General features: G+C 47.0%; 1 protein-coding gene across 1 annotated transcript in view; it reads right to left on the bottom strand.

Moving 5' to 3' along the window:
- The window catches only part of naalad2 (N-acetylated alpha-linked acidic dipeptidase 2), a 128,792-nt gene that overhangs the window by 4,935 nt on the left and 106,484 nt on the right, over positions 1-17,373 (bottom strand). Inside the window, exons 13-17 of the mRNA XM_067986334.1 lie at positions 12,775-12,928; positions 7,810-7,900; positions 5,160-5,424; positions 3,781-3,862; positions 656-748 (exon numbers count right to left, since the gene is read on the bottom strand). Of these exons, the coding sequence (XP_067842435.1) occupies positions 656-748; positions 3,781-3,862; positions 5,160-5,424; positions 7,810-7,900; positions 12,775-12,928 (685 nt within the window). The remainder of the gene's footprint in view (positions 1-655; positions 749-3,780; positions 3,863-5,159; positions 5,425-7,809; positions 7,901-12,774; positions 12,929-17,373) is intronic.

Genomic DNA, 17,373 nt, shown 5'->3' with positions numbered 1-17,373 from the left:
AAGGAGGCCATTCAGCCCATCAAGTCCCGCCAGCTCTACGCAAGAACAATCCAGCTAGTCCCACTCCCTCGCCCTTTCCCCGTTGCCCTGCAAATTTTTTCCTTTCAAGTACTTATCCAGTTCCCTTTTGAAGGCCATGATTGAATCTGCCCCCACCACCCCCTTGGGCAGTGCACTCCAGATCCTAACCACTTGCTGTGTAAAAAAGCTTTTCCTCATGTCACCTTTGGTTCTTTTGCCAATCACCTTAAATCTATGTCCTCTGGTTCTTGACCCTTCCGCCAATGGGAACAGTTTCTCTCTATCTACTCTGCCTAGACCCTTCATGATTTTGAATACCTCTATCAAATCTCCTCGCAACCCATCTCTGTTCCAAGAATAACGACAGCTTCTCCAGTCTATCCACGTAACTAAAGTCCCTCATCCCTGGATTCCATTCTAGTAAATCTCTTCTGCACCAATTCTAATGTCTTTACATCTTTCATTGTAAAGAGGTACAGGGAATATAATGATATACTAAATAAGCCATGAGCTAAATTCAGCTCAGCAATTAACTGCGTTTAGAAATTAACTTATAGATCAGATTATTAGCTGATAAATTGAACCCTGACCATGATGGGTACTATCACTGGATTATGACCACATCAGCTCTTACCTGTAGAAGGGTCTCCCAGGTAATCCCAGAGGATGAATGAAGGATCTTTCCAGCAGCATTAACTGGTCATTTATTATTCGTACAGTTAGTGGACTGAAAAATACATTTAAAAAGTGAGTGAAATTACAAATTTAGACGTTTCCATACATAAGATTGTTTTATTTGCCTCAACACCTAAATTACAAAAAAAGTTGCACTAGGAGATTATTCCCTCCAACATACAACAAGAGTTTCGTCCAACCGATTGGGTGTCTTCTCTCTCATTTTTGCAATGGAGTAAATGAAACCCAAGCGGTCCCATTACTATGTAAATCTCTGTGATTTAAACATTTTAAGCAGTAGAGATGCATGAAAGGAGGTACACGGGTTCCTGCTGAAACATCTTTTAAAAGCACAAATATCTCTCAGATTTTCCTGGATGGATAGGCTACCTTATTAGAGTCATAGAGAGAGAGTCATAGAGAGAGAGAGTCAGAGAGTTATACAGCACGGATAGAGGCCCTTCGGCCCATCGTGTCCGCGCCGGCCATCAGCCCTGTCTACTCTAATCCCATATTCCAGCATTTGGTCCGTAGCCTTGTATGCTATGGCATTTCAAGTGCTCATCCAAATGCTTCTTGAATGTTGTGAGGGTTCCTGCCTCCACAACCCTTTCAGGCAGTGAGTTCCAGACTCCAACCACCCTCTGGGTGAAAAAGTTCTTTCTCAAATCCCCTCTAAACCTCCCGCCTTTTACCTTGAATCTATGTCCCCTTGTTATAGAACCCTCAACGAAGGGAAAAAGCTCCTTAGTATCCATCCTATCTGTGCCCCTCATAATTTTGTACACCTCAATCATGTCCCCCCTCAGCCTCCTCTGCTCCAAGGAAAACAAACCCAATCTTCCCAGTCTCTCTTCATAGCTGAAGCGCTCCAGCCCTGGTAACATCCTGGTGAATCTCCTCTGCACCCTCTCCAAAGCGATCACATCCTTCCTGTAGTGTGGCGACCAGAACTGCACACAGTACTCCAGCTGTGGCCTAACCAGTGTTTTATACAGCTCCATCATAACCTCCTTGCTCTTATATTCTATGCCTCGACTAATAAAGGCAAGTATCCCATATGCCTTCTTTACCACCTTATCTACCTGTTCCGCCGCCTTCAGGGATCTGTGAACTTGCACACCAAGATCCCTCTGACCCTCTGTCTTGCCTAGGGTCCTCCCATTCATTGTGTATTCCCTTGCCTTGTTAGTCCCTCCAAAGTGCATCACCTCGCACTTTTCCGGGTTAAATTCCATTTGCCACTGTTCCGCCCATCTGACCAACCCATCTATATCGTCCTGCAGACTGAGGCTATCCTCCTCGCTATTTACCACCCTACCAATTTTTGTATCATCAGCGAACTTACTGATCATACCTTTTACATTCATATCCAAGTCATTAATGTAGACCACAAACAGCAAGGGACCCAGCACCGATCCCTGTGGTACCCCACTGGCCACAGGCTTCCAGTCACAAGATATGTTGCCATATGCAACATATCTTCAATCTAAGGACAGAGCTCAGTATCAGTAGAGATGAGGAGCTCAAAGGACATGTGTGTCAGGACCCTACAGGTGAGTGCTCTTATCTGTTCCACACAATTTTACTTCTATAATGTGCCCAATACAATACAACCGTGTATGAACAGAGAACAAGCTAATTCATTACAGTGGCATTAAAAAGCACAAACATTGGCCATAACATTTTTAATAATAAATTGTGGAATTAATTCTCAATACTGATGTTGCCAAGGTAACCATTTGCATGAAACAGACCCAAAATTCAAAACGTCCTTTCAGTTGGTGATGCTGATGAAGCTATGGCTAGAGGGGTAGGTGCCATAAATATTTTGGTCAGATGCCAGAGTCCTGACACCATCTAAAGGAACTATCAGCTGCCTGTTGGTGGTTCCATCAATGATGACATCTAGTCCGGTTACTGCCAATGACTAATTAATACTGACTGTCCTCAATCACCCCACAGTAACATCATCACTAGGCAGATCTTCCAGCAATACTACCATCTTTTTCCCTGCCAAAACATCCAAATAGCGTCCTGTGGGGGAAATTTCATTTCTCACTTAAGGATCTGGACTCCAGAGCATGTTTGAAAGAACGAGCCATAGAGTACAGTGCACAGTTCTGGTCTCCCTATTATAGAAAGGATATAGAGGCACTGGAGAAAATGTAAAAAAGATTCACAAGGACTATACCAGAACTGTGAGGATACAATTATCAGGAAAGGCTGAACAGGCTGTGGCTGTTTTCTCCAGAAAAGTGAAGGCTGAGGTGTTACCTGATAGAGGTCTTTAAGATTATGAAGAGGTTTGATAAGGTAGACATAGAGAAAATGTTTCCACTTGTGGGGCAGACCAAAACTAGGGACCATAAATAGGAAATAGTCACCAATAAATTGAATAGGGAATTCAGGAGAAACTTCTTTACCCAAAGAGTGGTAAGAAAGTGGAACTTGCTTCCACAAGGAGTAGTCGAGGAGAATAGGATAGAAGCATTTAAGGGGAAGCTAGATAAGCACATGAGGGAGAAAGGAATAGAAGGGTATGCTGCTAGGGTTAGGTGAAGAGGAGTAGGAGGAGGCTCATGTGGACCATAAGCACTGGCATAGACCAGCTGGGCCAAATGTCCTGTTTCTGTGCTGTAGACTCTAAGTCATTCTTCGTATTTGTCATGTGTGCTCTCATTATTCTTTCAATAGTCAGACATCACCTACATTCATAGTGCTTGATTAAATTCATAAGTTCAGTTTTACTTATTCCCTCTTCATATTCATCTATGATGCTGAATTCATACAGCTTCAGTTGTGAATTCAAGCCATAACACTCTAATCAGTTGGCCAGCACTGAATAATGAACTTTTCAGTTGTATCTAGGTTACCACATGAGGGATTATAAATGGAGGGAAGGGGTGCAAGATCTCTAATCCAATTTATCCCATAAACCTTGTTGGTTGATTTACAAGGCAGGAGTCCATGGTGTGCTTTATTGGAGGATAAAGGCATAAAGAAAGAGTGGGAGGGGAAGAGAAAGCAGCAGGGAAAGCATGCTTTGAACTTTAGTATAATCCAGTAGATTTTAGAACTCACTTTGTGATGTCAATCTTTTCCAGTCGTTTATGAAAATCTGTGGCAACACGGCTAAAGTTATGTACAGCTGAGAAGAGAGAGTCTGAAACACAACAGCAGATTTTAAGTGAACTTTCACTTTTTTGATGCAATCCAACTGCAATATATTGATTTTAACTATTTCAGCGCTGACAGTAATAGACAACCCTCGTAAATAGCTTCCCAGCATTGGCACTCTGTCTAAGTGACACCCTACACAAAAAATCCAATTTTTAAAAACCTGGTCAGTTATTTCCATCCTACACAAACACCAATTAATGATGGGTTCACTGCACTGACACCCCACAAGACCTCAAATGACAGCTCTGGTCCTCGGCCATATTGAATTCCACAATTTTTCAATTCGAATACTCCATAAATCATGAGTTGATATTTTCACTTGTCTCTGCAAGGACACTCCACAAGCCCCTAGGTGATCCTGCATAATCCAGAGACTCTTATTCATTGGCTCCAGGCTTAATGCAAGATATCGATGAAGCAAGAAAATGCTATTTAACCCGTGAAAATGCTATTTAAATTACTTTGAATTCTCAAGAGACTGAACATCCCAGTATGTAATTAGCCTTGTTGCTAAAAATTTCACATCAACTGGATAATTTCAATGACTACTCAATAATGACACACAAATCATTTTCCTTCCCAACTTTGTGGGTGAATATTACTTTTACATACCGTCTTTCAAAATACAAGACCCTAACTTTATCTAAAACAAAAGCAAAGTACTGCAGATGCTGGAAATCTGAAATAAAAACAGAAAATGCTGAAAACACTCAGCAGGTCAGGCAGCATCTGCGGAGAGAGAAACAGAGTTAACGTTTCAGGTCAATAATCTTTGATCAATGAGGAAAGTTTGATCAGTGAGGATCAGCTGTTTCTCTTTCTAAAGATGCTGTCTGACCCAAGTGTTTCCAGCATTTTCTGTTCTTATCTTTATCTAGATTAAAATCCATTTGAATTTTTTGTAGCCCATTTGCGTAAGTGGTCCAGATCTCAATTATTTGGGAATGAATAGCACAGTAAGTTATTACACTGTGCTTTTTCCTCCAGAACCTGAGTTTAATCAAATTTAATCCATATCACTGGGATAAAGGACCCCAAAAGAGTATGACCAGCCTAGTGGAGAGTGAGTTCACACAATTCAGCAATTATTCCACAAAGTGGAAATGTCACACTGTTGTCATGGAGGGGCTTGTCTGCAGTTACCTTTCAGAAACATCACACCAACATCAAATGTACGATATACTTAATGTTGAAAATGGTTGAGGCAGAATTGTCCATTCGCATGTACGAAATTCATCAAGTGAAATAATTAGCTTATTGATCATAATAGTAACACTTACCAAAGGAGACCTGATATTTGTTCAGCTGAAATTGATGCTGCTTGGCCTGCTCATAAATGACATTTGCATAGTTGTCCAAAGCTTTAGCGTAATCTCTGCAGTCAAAAGGTATGATGGTAGAGTCGGCTATCTCATAAACTAATCCTCCTCGTACCCGAGCCACCGTAAGCAGTTTCTTAAAGGATGGGTCATAGAACCATTGCACCATCTCAAATGTTTCGGAAGCACTGTGATACACTGGGTAGCTACTGTATGTGTCAGTTTTCTGGAACACACAAGAAATATCTGAAGCGGTTCATTAATATTATGTACTGACTGCAGAGAGAGTCAGCTACATATTAGAAGGGAGACCTTTTCTTTAAGCACAGAGTTTGGTGAAAGTTGGGTGAGTCTACTAAATGGAGTGACTTGCTAAACAGAGTGACGACGGGAATTTGGTGAGAGTGGGAATTCGCTGGTAAGTAGTGGGTGAATAGTAAGGAAAGTGTGTTATCAAACTGAAATCTAACTTGGTTTCCTAACTTTAAAAAATTTCAAGTCAGTGGCAGTTAACAATTAATCAGCTGTAAGTGGGTCCAATGGTGGTGGTGGGGGGGGGGGTCTCGACAGCTCGCGATCATCGGTGGGGGGAGGGGGGGAGGAGAGGGGTCTCAACCATCGGTTGGGTGAGGAATGGTCTACGCGTGAATGCTGGTTTAATATCCTAACATTTCTTCTCAGTGGTGGGGAGGGGAGGGTTTGTTGTCTTAACCTGGAATTGTTTCTGGATATATACTCATTGGCTTGGTTCCCAATCTTTGCTCAGCGGGTGGGTTTTGAATTTTTTTTTTGCTCAGTTGAGTAGGGACAACGTTTATTATTCTACCAGGGGATGTAGAAAGTGATGCAATGGTGAGAGTGGAAGATAGGGTTAACGATTCAGGTCAATGACCATTCATCAGAACTGGAAGATGCTACAGATGAACAGCTTATAAAGGAGGAACAGAGACAGAGAAAAAGGGGGTGGGAAGAAAAAAAAAGCCTGTGATTTGTTGGAAGACAGCAGATGATTAAATGACAGAAATGTAAATGGTGTACAGAAAAGGAGGCAATAATGAGAGAAATAAAACATGTATCTGAGACCCAGAGGAGGTATAAATGCTTACAGCAGAATAGTCGAGGGGGAGGGAAGCATTGAAAATCTGACAAAGCGGAGAAGGTGCCAGCGGCTCAGGAGGAAGGTGGAAGAAAAAGGCAGGTGACACCAAGGCTGGAGACCACCCCGCCAGCCATGTACCAATAGGGGATCTCCATCCCAAGCACCAGCTCGCAAACTTCCCCATTCCCAGTATCACCAGTGCACCCATCCCAAACTACCAGCAGCTGCTGTCCAAGAGAAAATAGAAAATGGTTAAGGTATGAAGTTGCTAAAGTCAGTGTTAAGGCTAGAGGGCTGTAAAGTGCCAAATCGAAAGATGAGGTGCTGTTCCTCAAGCTTGCATTGAGCTTCATTGGGACAGTGTAAGAGGCTAAGGGCAGAGGGGTCAGAGTGGGAATGGAGTGGAAAATTAAAGCAGCAAGCGACCAGAAGCTATGGGTTAGACTTCCAGACGGAACAGAGGTGTTCAGCAAAGTGATCAATCTGAGTTTGTTCTCCCAGATATATTAGGTTGAAAGAAGTACAAGTAAATCACTGTCTCACTGGAAGGAGTGTTTGGGGCCCTGGATGGTGGCAACGGAAGAGGTGAAAGAGCAGCTGTTGCATCTCTTGCACCTGCAAGGAGAAGTGCCAGAGGAGGAGAGCAGGTGTTCGGAGTGATGAAGGAGTGGACCCAGTGTCACGGAGGGAACGGTCCCTTCAGAATGCTGAACGGGGCGGGGAGGGGAAAGATGTGTTTGGTGGCGGGATCATGTTGGAGGTGGCAGAAATGGCAGGGGATGATCCAGCGAGTGCAGAGGCTGGTGGGGGACCCTATCATGGTTCTGGGAGGGAGCATAACGGGTAAGAGCAACATTCCTCCATTAACACCACAAAATCAGATTATCTGGTCATTCACCTCAGTTTCTGGTGGAGTGACTGCTGTGTTTCTCTATATAACAGTCCTCGTGCTTCAAAAATTTACTTTGTGAAGCACTTTGAGAAATTTTAACATAATCAGGTACCACAGAAATGCAAATATTTCTTCCTTTAACCATGCCGTTGAATGTCAGTTGAAGCAAGTCCTCGTCAATAAAGGGCAAAACTCATTTTAATGATTGAAAAAAATCTCTCTGGCAGTCAACAGCTGGTAAGCGGTACTCCACATCTGCATTTGAGAAGAAACAGGCGGATCTAACTTCACCTCAATGCAACGGGCAGTCAAGATGGAGCTTCCTGTGAAATTTGCGCTGATACTACACTCAAGTTCAATTTAAAAATGTGGTCATGCTACATTAAACAGTTTATTGTATAATAAGTCATTGAAATTTCAGTACATTTTATTTCTTTTTTTAAGAAAAGACTACTTTTTTTTTTAAAAACATGTTTTCTCTAACTGTTCTAACAGAATGTGAACTCTGAGCAGCTTCCAAAGCATGGTAAAGACAACATAGAAAAAAAATTTGAACAAGATCAATAAAAATGTAACAAAATTCCAACAATCCACCTTGTGTACTTGTTGGATGCACTCACCCTGTTTTTCGTGTATCGTGCACGGCCAGAGGCAATGCCAAGTCGTTGAAAATAAGCTTCAAAGTCACTGCCAGATCCTAATTTTCTTATCCTATGTATATTAACAAACCAGAATAATTGTAACACTGCGTAATAAATAAATCTTACAAGAACTTCATAAATAGAAGCTGCTCGTAAATTGCAATGCTTTTAGTAATAGAATTCATACACTAGCTTCTACAATTGCCCTGTAGGAGGAACTATTGTGAATCTAATATAGGATTAACTTCATTTCAACATGTCGATACCTTACCTGACCTGCCGACCCTAAACCGGTAAAAGCATGTTATTTTGGGAGGCCTTGTAGAGCCTTGCAGAGATAAAATGGTAAATGTTCCACTTCTGCATTCCTAACATGTAGCCGCACCTATCGGGAGTGCTCGGAAAATTGCATGGGTGCAAAATTTTGTCCATGGATGGAAAATCATGGACTGCACCTGGGCGATTATCTGATGCCTGCTTCTAGAGGGGAGGTTCCACACAGGGAGTACAGAAACAGAATATTTGCCTTAAAGTTTTTTGGACAAGATATACAACTGGAACTGTGATGTGAAGTAATTTATGGGTCAATCTGCCTGAAGTTATCATTGATCCCTGGGTAATTAAGGGAAGCAGTTTCCATCTTGAGTCGAAGACTGAGCAGGAGGAGAATGTAGAAAGATCAGAAAAGGATGAAAAAATGTTGAGACAGAATTGTCTTTGGTCCCTGCCACAAACTCCATTCCCTACATCGATCCATCTCCCTCCCAGACCACTGTCTGAGGCTGAATCAGACCATTCGCAACCTTGATGTCTTATTTGAGCCCGAGATGAGCTTCTGAACACATATTCAGTCCATCACCTAGAACGCATATTCCACCTCCGTGACATCACCTGTCTCAGCTCATCTGCAGCTGAAAGCCTCATCCGTTCCTTTGTTACCTCTAGACTTGACTGGCCTGGCTGGCCTCCCATCTTTCACCCTCCAAAAACTTGAGCTCATCCAAACCTCTGATGCCCATAACCTAACTCGCGCCAAGTCCTGTTCACCTATCACCCCTGTGCTTGCTGACCTACATTGGCTCCAAGCCTGGCAATGCCTCAATTAAAAAATTCACAGCCTTGTTTTCAAATCCCTCCATGGCCTCTCATCTCCATATGCCTCAAACCTCCTCCAGCCCTACAACCCACCGAGATCTCTGCACTCCTCCAATTATGGCCTCTTGCACATCCTGATTTTAATCACTCCACCAATGGTAGCTGTGTCTTTAGCTGCCTAATCCCTAAGCTTTGGAATTCCTTCCTTAAACCTCTCCGCCTCTCTCTCCTCCTTTAAGACGCTCCTTAAAACCTACCTCTTAAACCAAGCCTTTGGTCACCAATCCTAATATCTCCTTATGTGGCTCGGTGTCAAATTTTGTTTGACAAAGCTACTCTGATGTGCCTTGGGACATTTTACTATGTTAAAGGCACTATATAAATGAAAGTTCTTGTTGTAGTGTAGAATAGAATATCTAACAGCTAATTCAGTAATGTAAGTTCTTATACTATAATAGTATTAGAAACAGATATAATAAATGTAACAATAATATAAGTACACACAAGGTGTTAACTGGATGTCACAAAAAGATAGTTGAATGAGGAAAACAAGAGTAAACGACTCGCTGAAGATGGAATCAACACACCATATAGGAAGACTGAACTGTTTTGACAAAGCAATTAAACAGATATCATCACAAAAAGATTGTATACCTCTAATCAAAAATAACTCAAGCCATAGACTTACAGAAAGGAATGATCACTACCTGTCACGCTACATGAACCACAAAAGGCTCATTATTTTATAAAATAATATTCACAGCAAACGCTGTAATTCTGAACTGAATTATATGTTAAATTGAATGCAGGTAATGTAATGCTGTAATTCTGGAACAAAGTTGGTTTACTGGATTGACAATTGTATTTATCTTTGCTACACTGAAGTAGTGAAATTAAGTAGCTCCACTGAATACATTGAACTTTCCTCTGCTAAGTCCTCGACTTTGTTGAGGCAAATAAGAGCTAAATGGCACTTCAATGTTATAATGAATTCCTGCTAACGGGCAAACTGTGGTTAAGCGTTTTTAATTTGAGTTGGTTTATCTAGGACAATTTAGAGCCAAATTAGGCATTATGATTAAAACCCTAGATATAAATGTAAATCCCAATCTATTTTTCCAGATTGACCTGATTTTTAAAAGCAATTTGATATAATTGGAGTTTATTTCAAAGACAGCAATGTACTGTAACACTGAGCTATGTTAGTCTGATGTACATTAAAGAGAGAGACATCACCACTGAAAAGTTGTTTGACAGGTGTTTTCTCCCCCCGTTTATTAACATACAATGCAATTTCTTGTCACAATTGAGACCAAAAATAATATGTAGATTCTTTGGCTGTTCTTTTCCAAAATAGCAAAGATCCCCTTCAATATGAAAGCTTTGTAATGCAAATCTTTGCTGTACTGACACACCTTGCATGGAGAGGTAATATATCAGTAGGACCCCACTTGCAAGTCACTAACTTGACCCAAGCCACCAAGAAAAGAAGTGAAGCAGAGGCTTGGTCCTTTCCCATAGGGAGGGAAAAACATGAAATAGATGAAAGAAAACACAGAATCAACCAGAAAGTCTGAATGAACTGCAGCACTCTTAAAAGTTTTATACAAATAAAGAATTTATCCGGTTTAACTTCGAGTTGTTGGGTTTTCATAAATAAACAGTGGAAAAAGTTGGCTCCAGCCTGTTTAGTGCCATTGTAACATTTTGAGATTTGAAATGGAAGGGATTTTTGGTTTAATTTATTCTAGTTTTCAGAAATAAAGTTAGGATATAAAAGGTTAATTCCCAGAGTTCCAGCATGATTTTCCAACTGGATAGCAAAAAAGCCTGGAAACACAGAACAAAGATGTGTTGTCCTGGAGAGAAATATGTTAGCCATTAAAACTGTTATCCATAGCTGTTTGAGATAATTGGGAAGGGGGTCTATCGCACATTCCAGAGATGTTCACTCCTGCAATGGAAGAACAGCTTGCATTTAGTGTGCCCAGATGGGGACTTTGCTGAACAGACAATGTAGTTGCCGAAAGCTCCCAACCCAAGGGGAGGAGGGGGCGTGGAGTTTCTCATCCAAGGTGGTAACTTTGGTAGCTCAGCAAACCATTTCTTGACAGAGCTGAGATAGGAGTTAGAGGTCAAGCAATTTGTCTTCCTTTTTTGTTTTTAGAAAAGACAGTCGACAGCAGGTTGTTTAACTAGATATTGGAAAGTTCATAGGCGATGCGAGGTTCACTTAATCAAATGACTGGTGATATTAAATCCAAAAGATTATCTAGTGCAGATTCCAAATTTATAACAACCATCTATTATAAATACATTTCCCTCCAGTAATTAAAAAATTACACTTAGCATAATTCATCCCTATCATATATAGGATCATACCATTCGGCTCATCGAGCCCAGGCTGGCTCTTTGTAAGAGCAATTCGGTTCGTCCCATTCCCCTGCTCTTTCCATGTAGCCCTGCAAATTTTTTCCCTTCAAGTATTTATCCAATTGCTATTTGAAAGCCAAGATTGAATCTGCTTCCATCACCCTTTCAGGCAACGCATTCCAGATCATAACTACTCGCTGAGTAAAAGAGTTTTTCCTCATGTTGCCTTTGTTGTATCGCTGTTCCTGCCCCCCTTTAGAATTGCTTATTTAGTGATTTTTTATAAATAAAAAAAATCTATTCCTAGCCTAATCCCTTCAACGAAAACAGGGAAGAAAAGGAAAAGGCAGTTGGTGGGGGAGGGGAGGGTAGAAAGAAGATGCACTGGGAATGCAGCCTAAATGGGGAAGCATTAGGAGTGGTAATTTAATCCTTTCAGTGCATGAGTCATGAAAAACTGGCTCACAGGTACAAAAAGCAGGGAAAAAGACAAACAGATCATGAGGTATATAGTATGAAAACAAGGAATTACTATTGCAATTACACATAGCTAGTCAGAAATCAATTTGCACTGAGATCAGCTATCAGAAACAGTGAAAGACCACCTTGATCTTAAAATTTATAAAGCTCCTGGATGGTCTGCTGGACAACCTGTAAAGTTCTGTTACAAAAGAGCCAACTGTCTCCCCAGCTTTCTTCCAACATTAAATAATTTCACTGCATTCACCTAAGCACCCAAGATGCACTAGCCACCCTTGCCAATATACTACTGAACACAGCTGCCGGTCTTTGGTCATGGACAGGTAGATGCACTAAGACAACTACGTCCGCAGGCTCCATGCCTGCAGGGAGTCAATTGCAGAGCTTTGCCATCTGTTGCATGAACACCTGTAGCCAACTTGTAACATAGGAATGGCACTGCCAGTGATTGCAAAAGTCACTTCCACTCTTACTTTTACGCCTTAAGCTTATTGCAGCCATGCTGCATTGCTGACCTAGAGATAAACTTTATACAGCATAACATCCACTTTGCCCACCATGAAATGTAATTGAGTGCTGTCCGGTTCTGTATTGTGCCTTCACATTGGCTTTCCTCTTATTTCTTATTGTCTGGAATTTTTTTCCCCCCATCCAACTTTGGTAAACAGGTTGCTACTGGACTGAAATGTGTTTGACTCTTTAAGGGCTGTGAAACATTTTACCCCTTATGTGTTTACTTTAAATTTCACCTATACCTTGGCTTTCTAATCACTCCTATTAGGCTAGCTCTCAAAAGATCAAAATGAACTGTGAATAATTATGGGAAAGAGCTGATTCAGGAAAATTGTGTGCAGTTAGCACAATGTACCTCTGGCTAAATTTTCACTTTGACGTACCCATTCAGAACTGAATATTCCCAGCATCCACAAATCTGCCCTTACAACCTCTAAGGGCTGAGGAAAGAGGTGGGGGGAAACACACTTATTTTTGGCTGACCTGGGAGCTTCCTCGTACCCTGTCCAAGGATCTTTCTCATACCAACTCTGATAAAGTGATTTTCCCTCATAACCATCATCAGGGCTAGGGATCTGAAAGAAGGCAAACAGGAAACAGATATTATAATAATTTTCACATTCAATTGTTATCCCATTTTGGCTACAATATTCCAATCCATAAATGTTAATGCTGGTTAACTCTGAAGATTATGCCCATTTCAGTTTTGTAGCACTGGAGATCAGCAATATACGTCCCTGAATTTTTTTTTTGGGGGGGGGGGGGGTGGGGGGGCAGGAGCTGTTCTTGGTGCAAAGACCAGAGTTAAATTCTTAGGCTTTGGTGAGATATTTCTTTTATGTGCAGCATTAAAGATCAATCCTATAAAACCTTGCTGCCTATGAATTGTAACGTGACTTTATAGGCACAGTAAGTGACAATGTAGGGTTGCCTAGAGGTCAGACAGAAACTCATTGATATAATATCTTACTGAATTAACACAAGCCTCTTCAAGCTTTCCTAGACCTCAGATAGTGAAGGAATAAATACACTTCAGCCCATATGACTCAAGCTATAAACTATGAATCAGGTTTATAAAAAGTTAAGGTTAAACAGTATACAGCAGGTTTCCGATTATAGAATATTTTAAACTTGAAACATCCTCACATATATAAAAGTAACAAAAAAAAGGCACCAATTTGCTAATTTACTTAACATTAAATCTGAACCAGCATCAGTAACATGAAACTTACATGTGGGGTTTAGCTCTACATACCATCCCCAATGGGGAAGATAGGCCTATTTATTCTTCAGAAACAGTGGCTTCTTGCTACAGAACTGTTCATCAAGTGGACCTGAAAGCATGAAGGTCCTCTCCTTAAGAAATCTATCTCCAACCAAAGTGACAAGCTGATAATTAGCCAGATTCAATAGGCTGATATCTATGCAGATAGTTATCAAAGTACTTCTGGTGAGATTGATACGAATAGCTTTCCAATTAAAATGTATTAACATATAAAGACCAGCGAGTATTATGCAACTGTATGAATACTGGCTTATCAGTGGACCTGTTTTTTTCTTACAATGCAGTATCTACAGAATGTGGATTCTACCTCACCCAGAGACACTAAGCCTGCAGTAACACATATAAAAAGTGACCAGTCAAATCACATATTAAAAATATAAACATCCTTATGATTTGAACTGTGATGGAATTCCTATTCTCCCCAGATGCTTTCAGAGAATTTTGCATTTTATAAAGCACTGTGCAACATTGTACATTAATTTCCCACTAACTTTATGTTGTAAATAAAACTGAAGCACATTCTTAGTATTTACATGAAACAGCTGCTACAATCTGAACAAGAGTCTTTCAATCTGGATCATCCAATTTAAATCTGAATGGTTGGCAAGTATTCCACTTTCTTTTACGAGCAGTGCCATCAAGGATAATCTGCTAATTGTTATAAATTTATCATTGATCATCTGCACTAAACAGGTTATTTGATTAGGATTATGCTACATGAAAAAGCCTACATTTTAAACACTCAAAATACAATTGATCAGAATCTAAAATTAGGCATTTCTGTTCCTTAATTTAAATATCAACATTGATATTTAAAGGGTTAGGATTTTATTTAGAGTTAATCGGATGTGATATTCAGCAAGATGGAGAATGGGATATGTTCACATTTCAAGCTCACAATATCATTTCCAGGTAAGCCATAACATTGGTTAACAATAAAGCAGTGACCAAATTTAAATATTGTGCATGCATGTTGATGGATTTTGGGTGCGGGGGAGAGTCCGCGGGCGGCGGGGGGGGGGGGGGAAAGAGCGAGGTGGGGGGGGGGGGGGAAGAGCGAGGTGGGGGGGGGGGGGAAGAGCGAGGTGGGGGGGGGGGGAAGAGCGAGGTGGGGGGGGGGGGGGAAGAGCGAGGTGGGGGGGGGGGGGAAGAGCGAGGTGGGGGGGGGGGGGGAAGAGCGAGGTGGGGGGGGGGGGGAAAGAGCGAGGTGGGGGGGGGGGGGGAAGAGCGAGGTGGGGGGGGGGGGGAGAAGAGCGAGGTGGGGGGGGGGGGAAGAGCGAGGTGGGGGGGGGGGGGAAGAGCGAGGTGGGGGGGGGGGAAGAGCGAGGTGGGGGGGGGGGGGGGAAGAGCGAGGTGGGGGGGGGGGGGGGGAAGAGCGAGGTGGGGGGGGGGGGAAGAGCGAGGTGGGGGGGGGGGGGAAGAGCGAGGGTGGGGGGGGGGGGGAAGAGCGAGGTGGGGGGGGGGGGGAAGAGCGAGGTGGGGGGGGGAAGAGCGAGGTGGGGGGGGGGAAGAGCGAGGTGGGGGGGGGGAAGAGCGAGGTGGGGGGGGGGAAGAGCGAGGTGGGGGGGGGGGAAGAGCGAGGTGGGGGGGGGGGGAAGAGCGAGGTGGGGGGGGGGGAAGAGCGAGGTGGGGGGGGGGGGAAGAGCGAGGTGGGGGGGGGGGAAGAGCGAGGTGGGGGGGGGGAAGAGCGAGGTGGGGGGGGGGGAAGAGCGAGGTGGGGGGGGGGGAAGAGCGAGGTGGGGGGGGGGAAGAGCGAGGTGGGGGGGGGGGAAGAGCGAGGTGGGGGGGGGGGAAGAGCGAGGTGGGGGGGGGGAAGAGCGAGGTGGGGGGGGGGGGAAGAGCGAGGTGGGGGGGGGGGAAGAGCGAGGTGGGGGGGGGGGAAGAGCGAGGTGGGGGGGGGGAAGAGCGAGGTGGGGGGGGGGGAAGAGCGAGGTGGGGGGGGGGGGGAAGAGCGAGGTGGGGGGGGGGGGAAGAGCGAGGTGGGGGGGGGGGAAGAGCGAGGTGGGGGGGGGGGGAAGAGCGAGGTGGGGGGGGGGGAAGAGCGAGGTGGGGGGGGGGGGAAGAGCGAGGTGGGGGGGGGGGAAGAGCGAGGTGGGGGGGGAAGAGCGAGGTGGGGGGGGGGAAGAGCGAGTGGGGGGGGGGAAGAGCGAGGTGGGGGGGGGGGAAGAGCGAGGTGGGGGGGGGGGGAAGAGCGAGGTGGGGGGGGGGGTGAAGCGCGAGGTGGGGGGGGGGTGAAGCGCGAGGTGGGGGGGGGGTGAAGCGCGAGGTGGGGGGGGGGTGAAGCGCGAGGTGGGGGGGGGGTGAAGCGCGAGGTGGGGGGGGGGTGAAGCGCGAGGTGGGGGGGGGGTGAAGCGCGAGGTGGGGGGGGGGTGAAGCGCGAGGTGGGGGGGGGGGTGAAGCGCGAGGTGGGGGGGGTGAAGCGCGAGGTGGGGGGGGGTGAAGCGCGAGGTGGGGGGGGGTGAAGCGCGAGGTGGGGGGGGGTGAAGCGCGAGGTGGGGGGGGGTGGAAGCGCGAGGTGGGGGGGGTGAAGCGCGAGGTGGGGGGGGGTGAAGCGCGAGGTGGGGGGGGTGAAGCGCGAGGTGGGGGGGGTGAAGCGCGAGGTGGGGGGGGTGAAGCGCGAGGTGGGGGGGGGGTGAAGCGCGAGGTGGGGGGGGGTGAAGCGCGAGGTGGGGGGGGGGTGAAGAGCGGGGGGGGGGGGACAGAGTCCGCGGGGGGGGGGGGGACAGAGTCCGCGGGGGGGGGGGGGACAGAGTCCGCGGGGGGGGGGGACAGAGTCCGCGGGGGGGGGGGGACAGAGTCCGCGGGGGGGGGGGGGACAGAGTCCGCGGGGGGGGGGGACAGAGTCCGCGGGGGGGGGGGGGGACAGAGTCCGCGGGGGGGGGGGACAGAGTCGCGGGGGGGGGGGACAGAGTCCGCGGGGGCGGGGGGAAGGGGGACAGAGTCCGCGGGGGGGGGGGGAAGGGGGACAGAGTCCGCGGGGGGGGGGGGGGGAAGGGGGACAGAGTCCGCGGGGGGGGGAGGGGGGCAGAGTCCGTGGGGGGGGGGAGGGGGCAGAGTCCGCGGGGGGGGGGGGGAAGGGGGGCAGAGTCCGCGGGGGGGGGGGGGGAGGGGGGCAGAGTCCGCGGGGGGGGGGGGGGAGGGGGGCAGAGTCCGCGGGGGGGGGGGGGGGGGAAAAGAGTCCGCGGGGGGGGGGGGGGAACAGAGTCCGCGGGGGGGGGGGGGGGGGAACAGAGTCCGGGGGGGGGGGGGGGGGAACAGAGTCCGCGGGGGGGGAGGGGGGGGGAGGGGGGCAGAGTCCGTGGGGGGGGGAGGGGGGCAGAGTCCGCGGGGGGGGGGGGGGGAGGGGGCAGAGTCCGCGGGGGGGGGGGGGGGGAGGGGGCAGAGTCCGCGGGGGGGGGGGAGAGGGGGGGCAGAGTCCGCGGGGGGGGGGGGGGGGAGGGGGGCAGAGGTCCGCGGGGGGGGGGGGGGGGGGAGGGGGGCAGAGTCCGCGGGGGGGGGGGGGGGGGAAGGGGGGCAGAGTCCGCGGGGGGGGGGGGGAGGGGGGCAGAGTCCGCGGGGGGGGGGGGGGGGGGGGGGGGAGGGGGGCAGAGTCCGTGGGGGGGGGGGGGGGGAAAGAGTCCGGGGGGGGGGGGGGGGGGGGGGGGGGAACAGAGACGCGGCGGGGGGGGGGGGGGAACAGAGACCGCGGGGGGGGGGGGGGGGAACAGAGTCCGCGGGGGGGGGGGGGGGGGAACAGAGTCCGCGGGGGGGGGGGGGGGAACAGAGTCCGCGGGGGGGGGGGGGGGGGGAACAGAGTA

Source organism: Heptranchias perlo, chromosome 6 (assembly GCF_035084215.1).
Source record: "Heptranchias perlo isolate sHepPer1 chromosome 6, sHepPer1.hap1, whole genome shotgun sequence".
NCBI lineage: Eukaryota > Metazoa > Chordata > Chondrichthyes > Hexanchiformes > Hexanchidae > Heptranchias > Heptranchias perlo.
The sequence above is the reverse complement of the archived record's forward strand: the minus strand, read 5'-3'. Positions and strand labels throughout refer to the sequence as shown.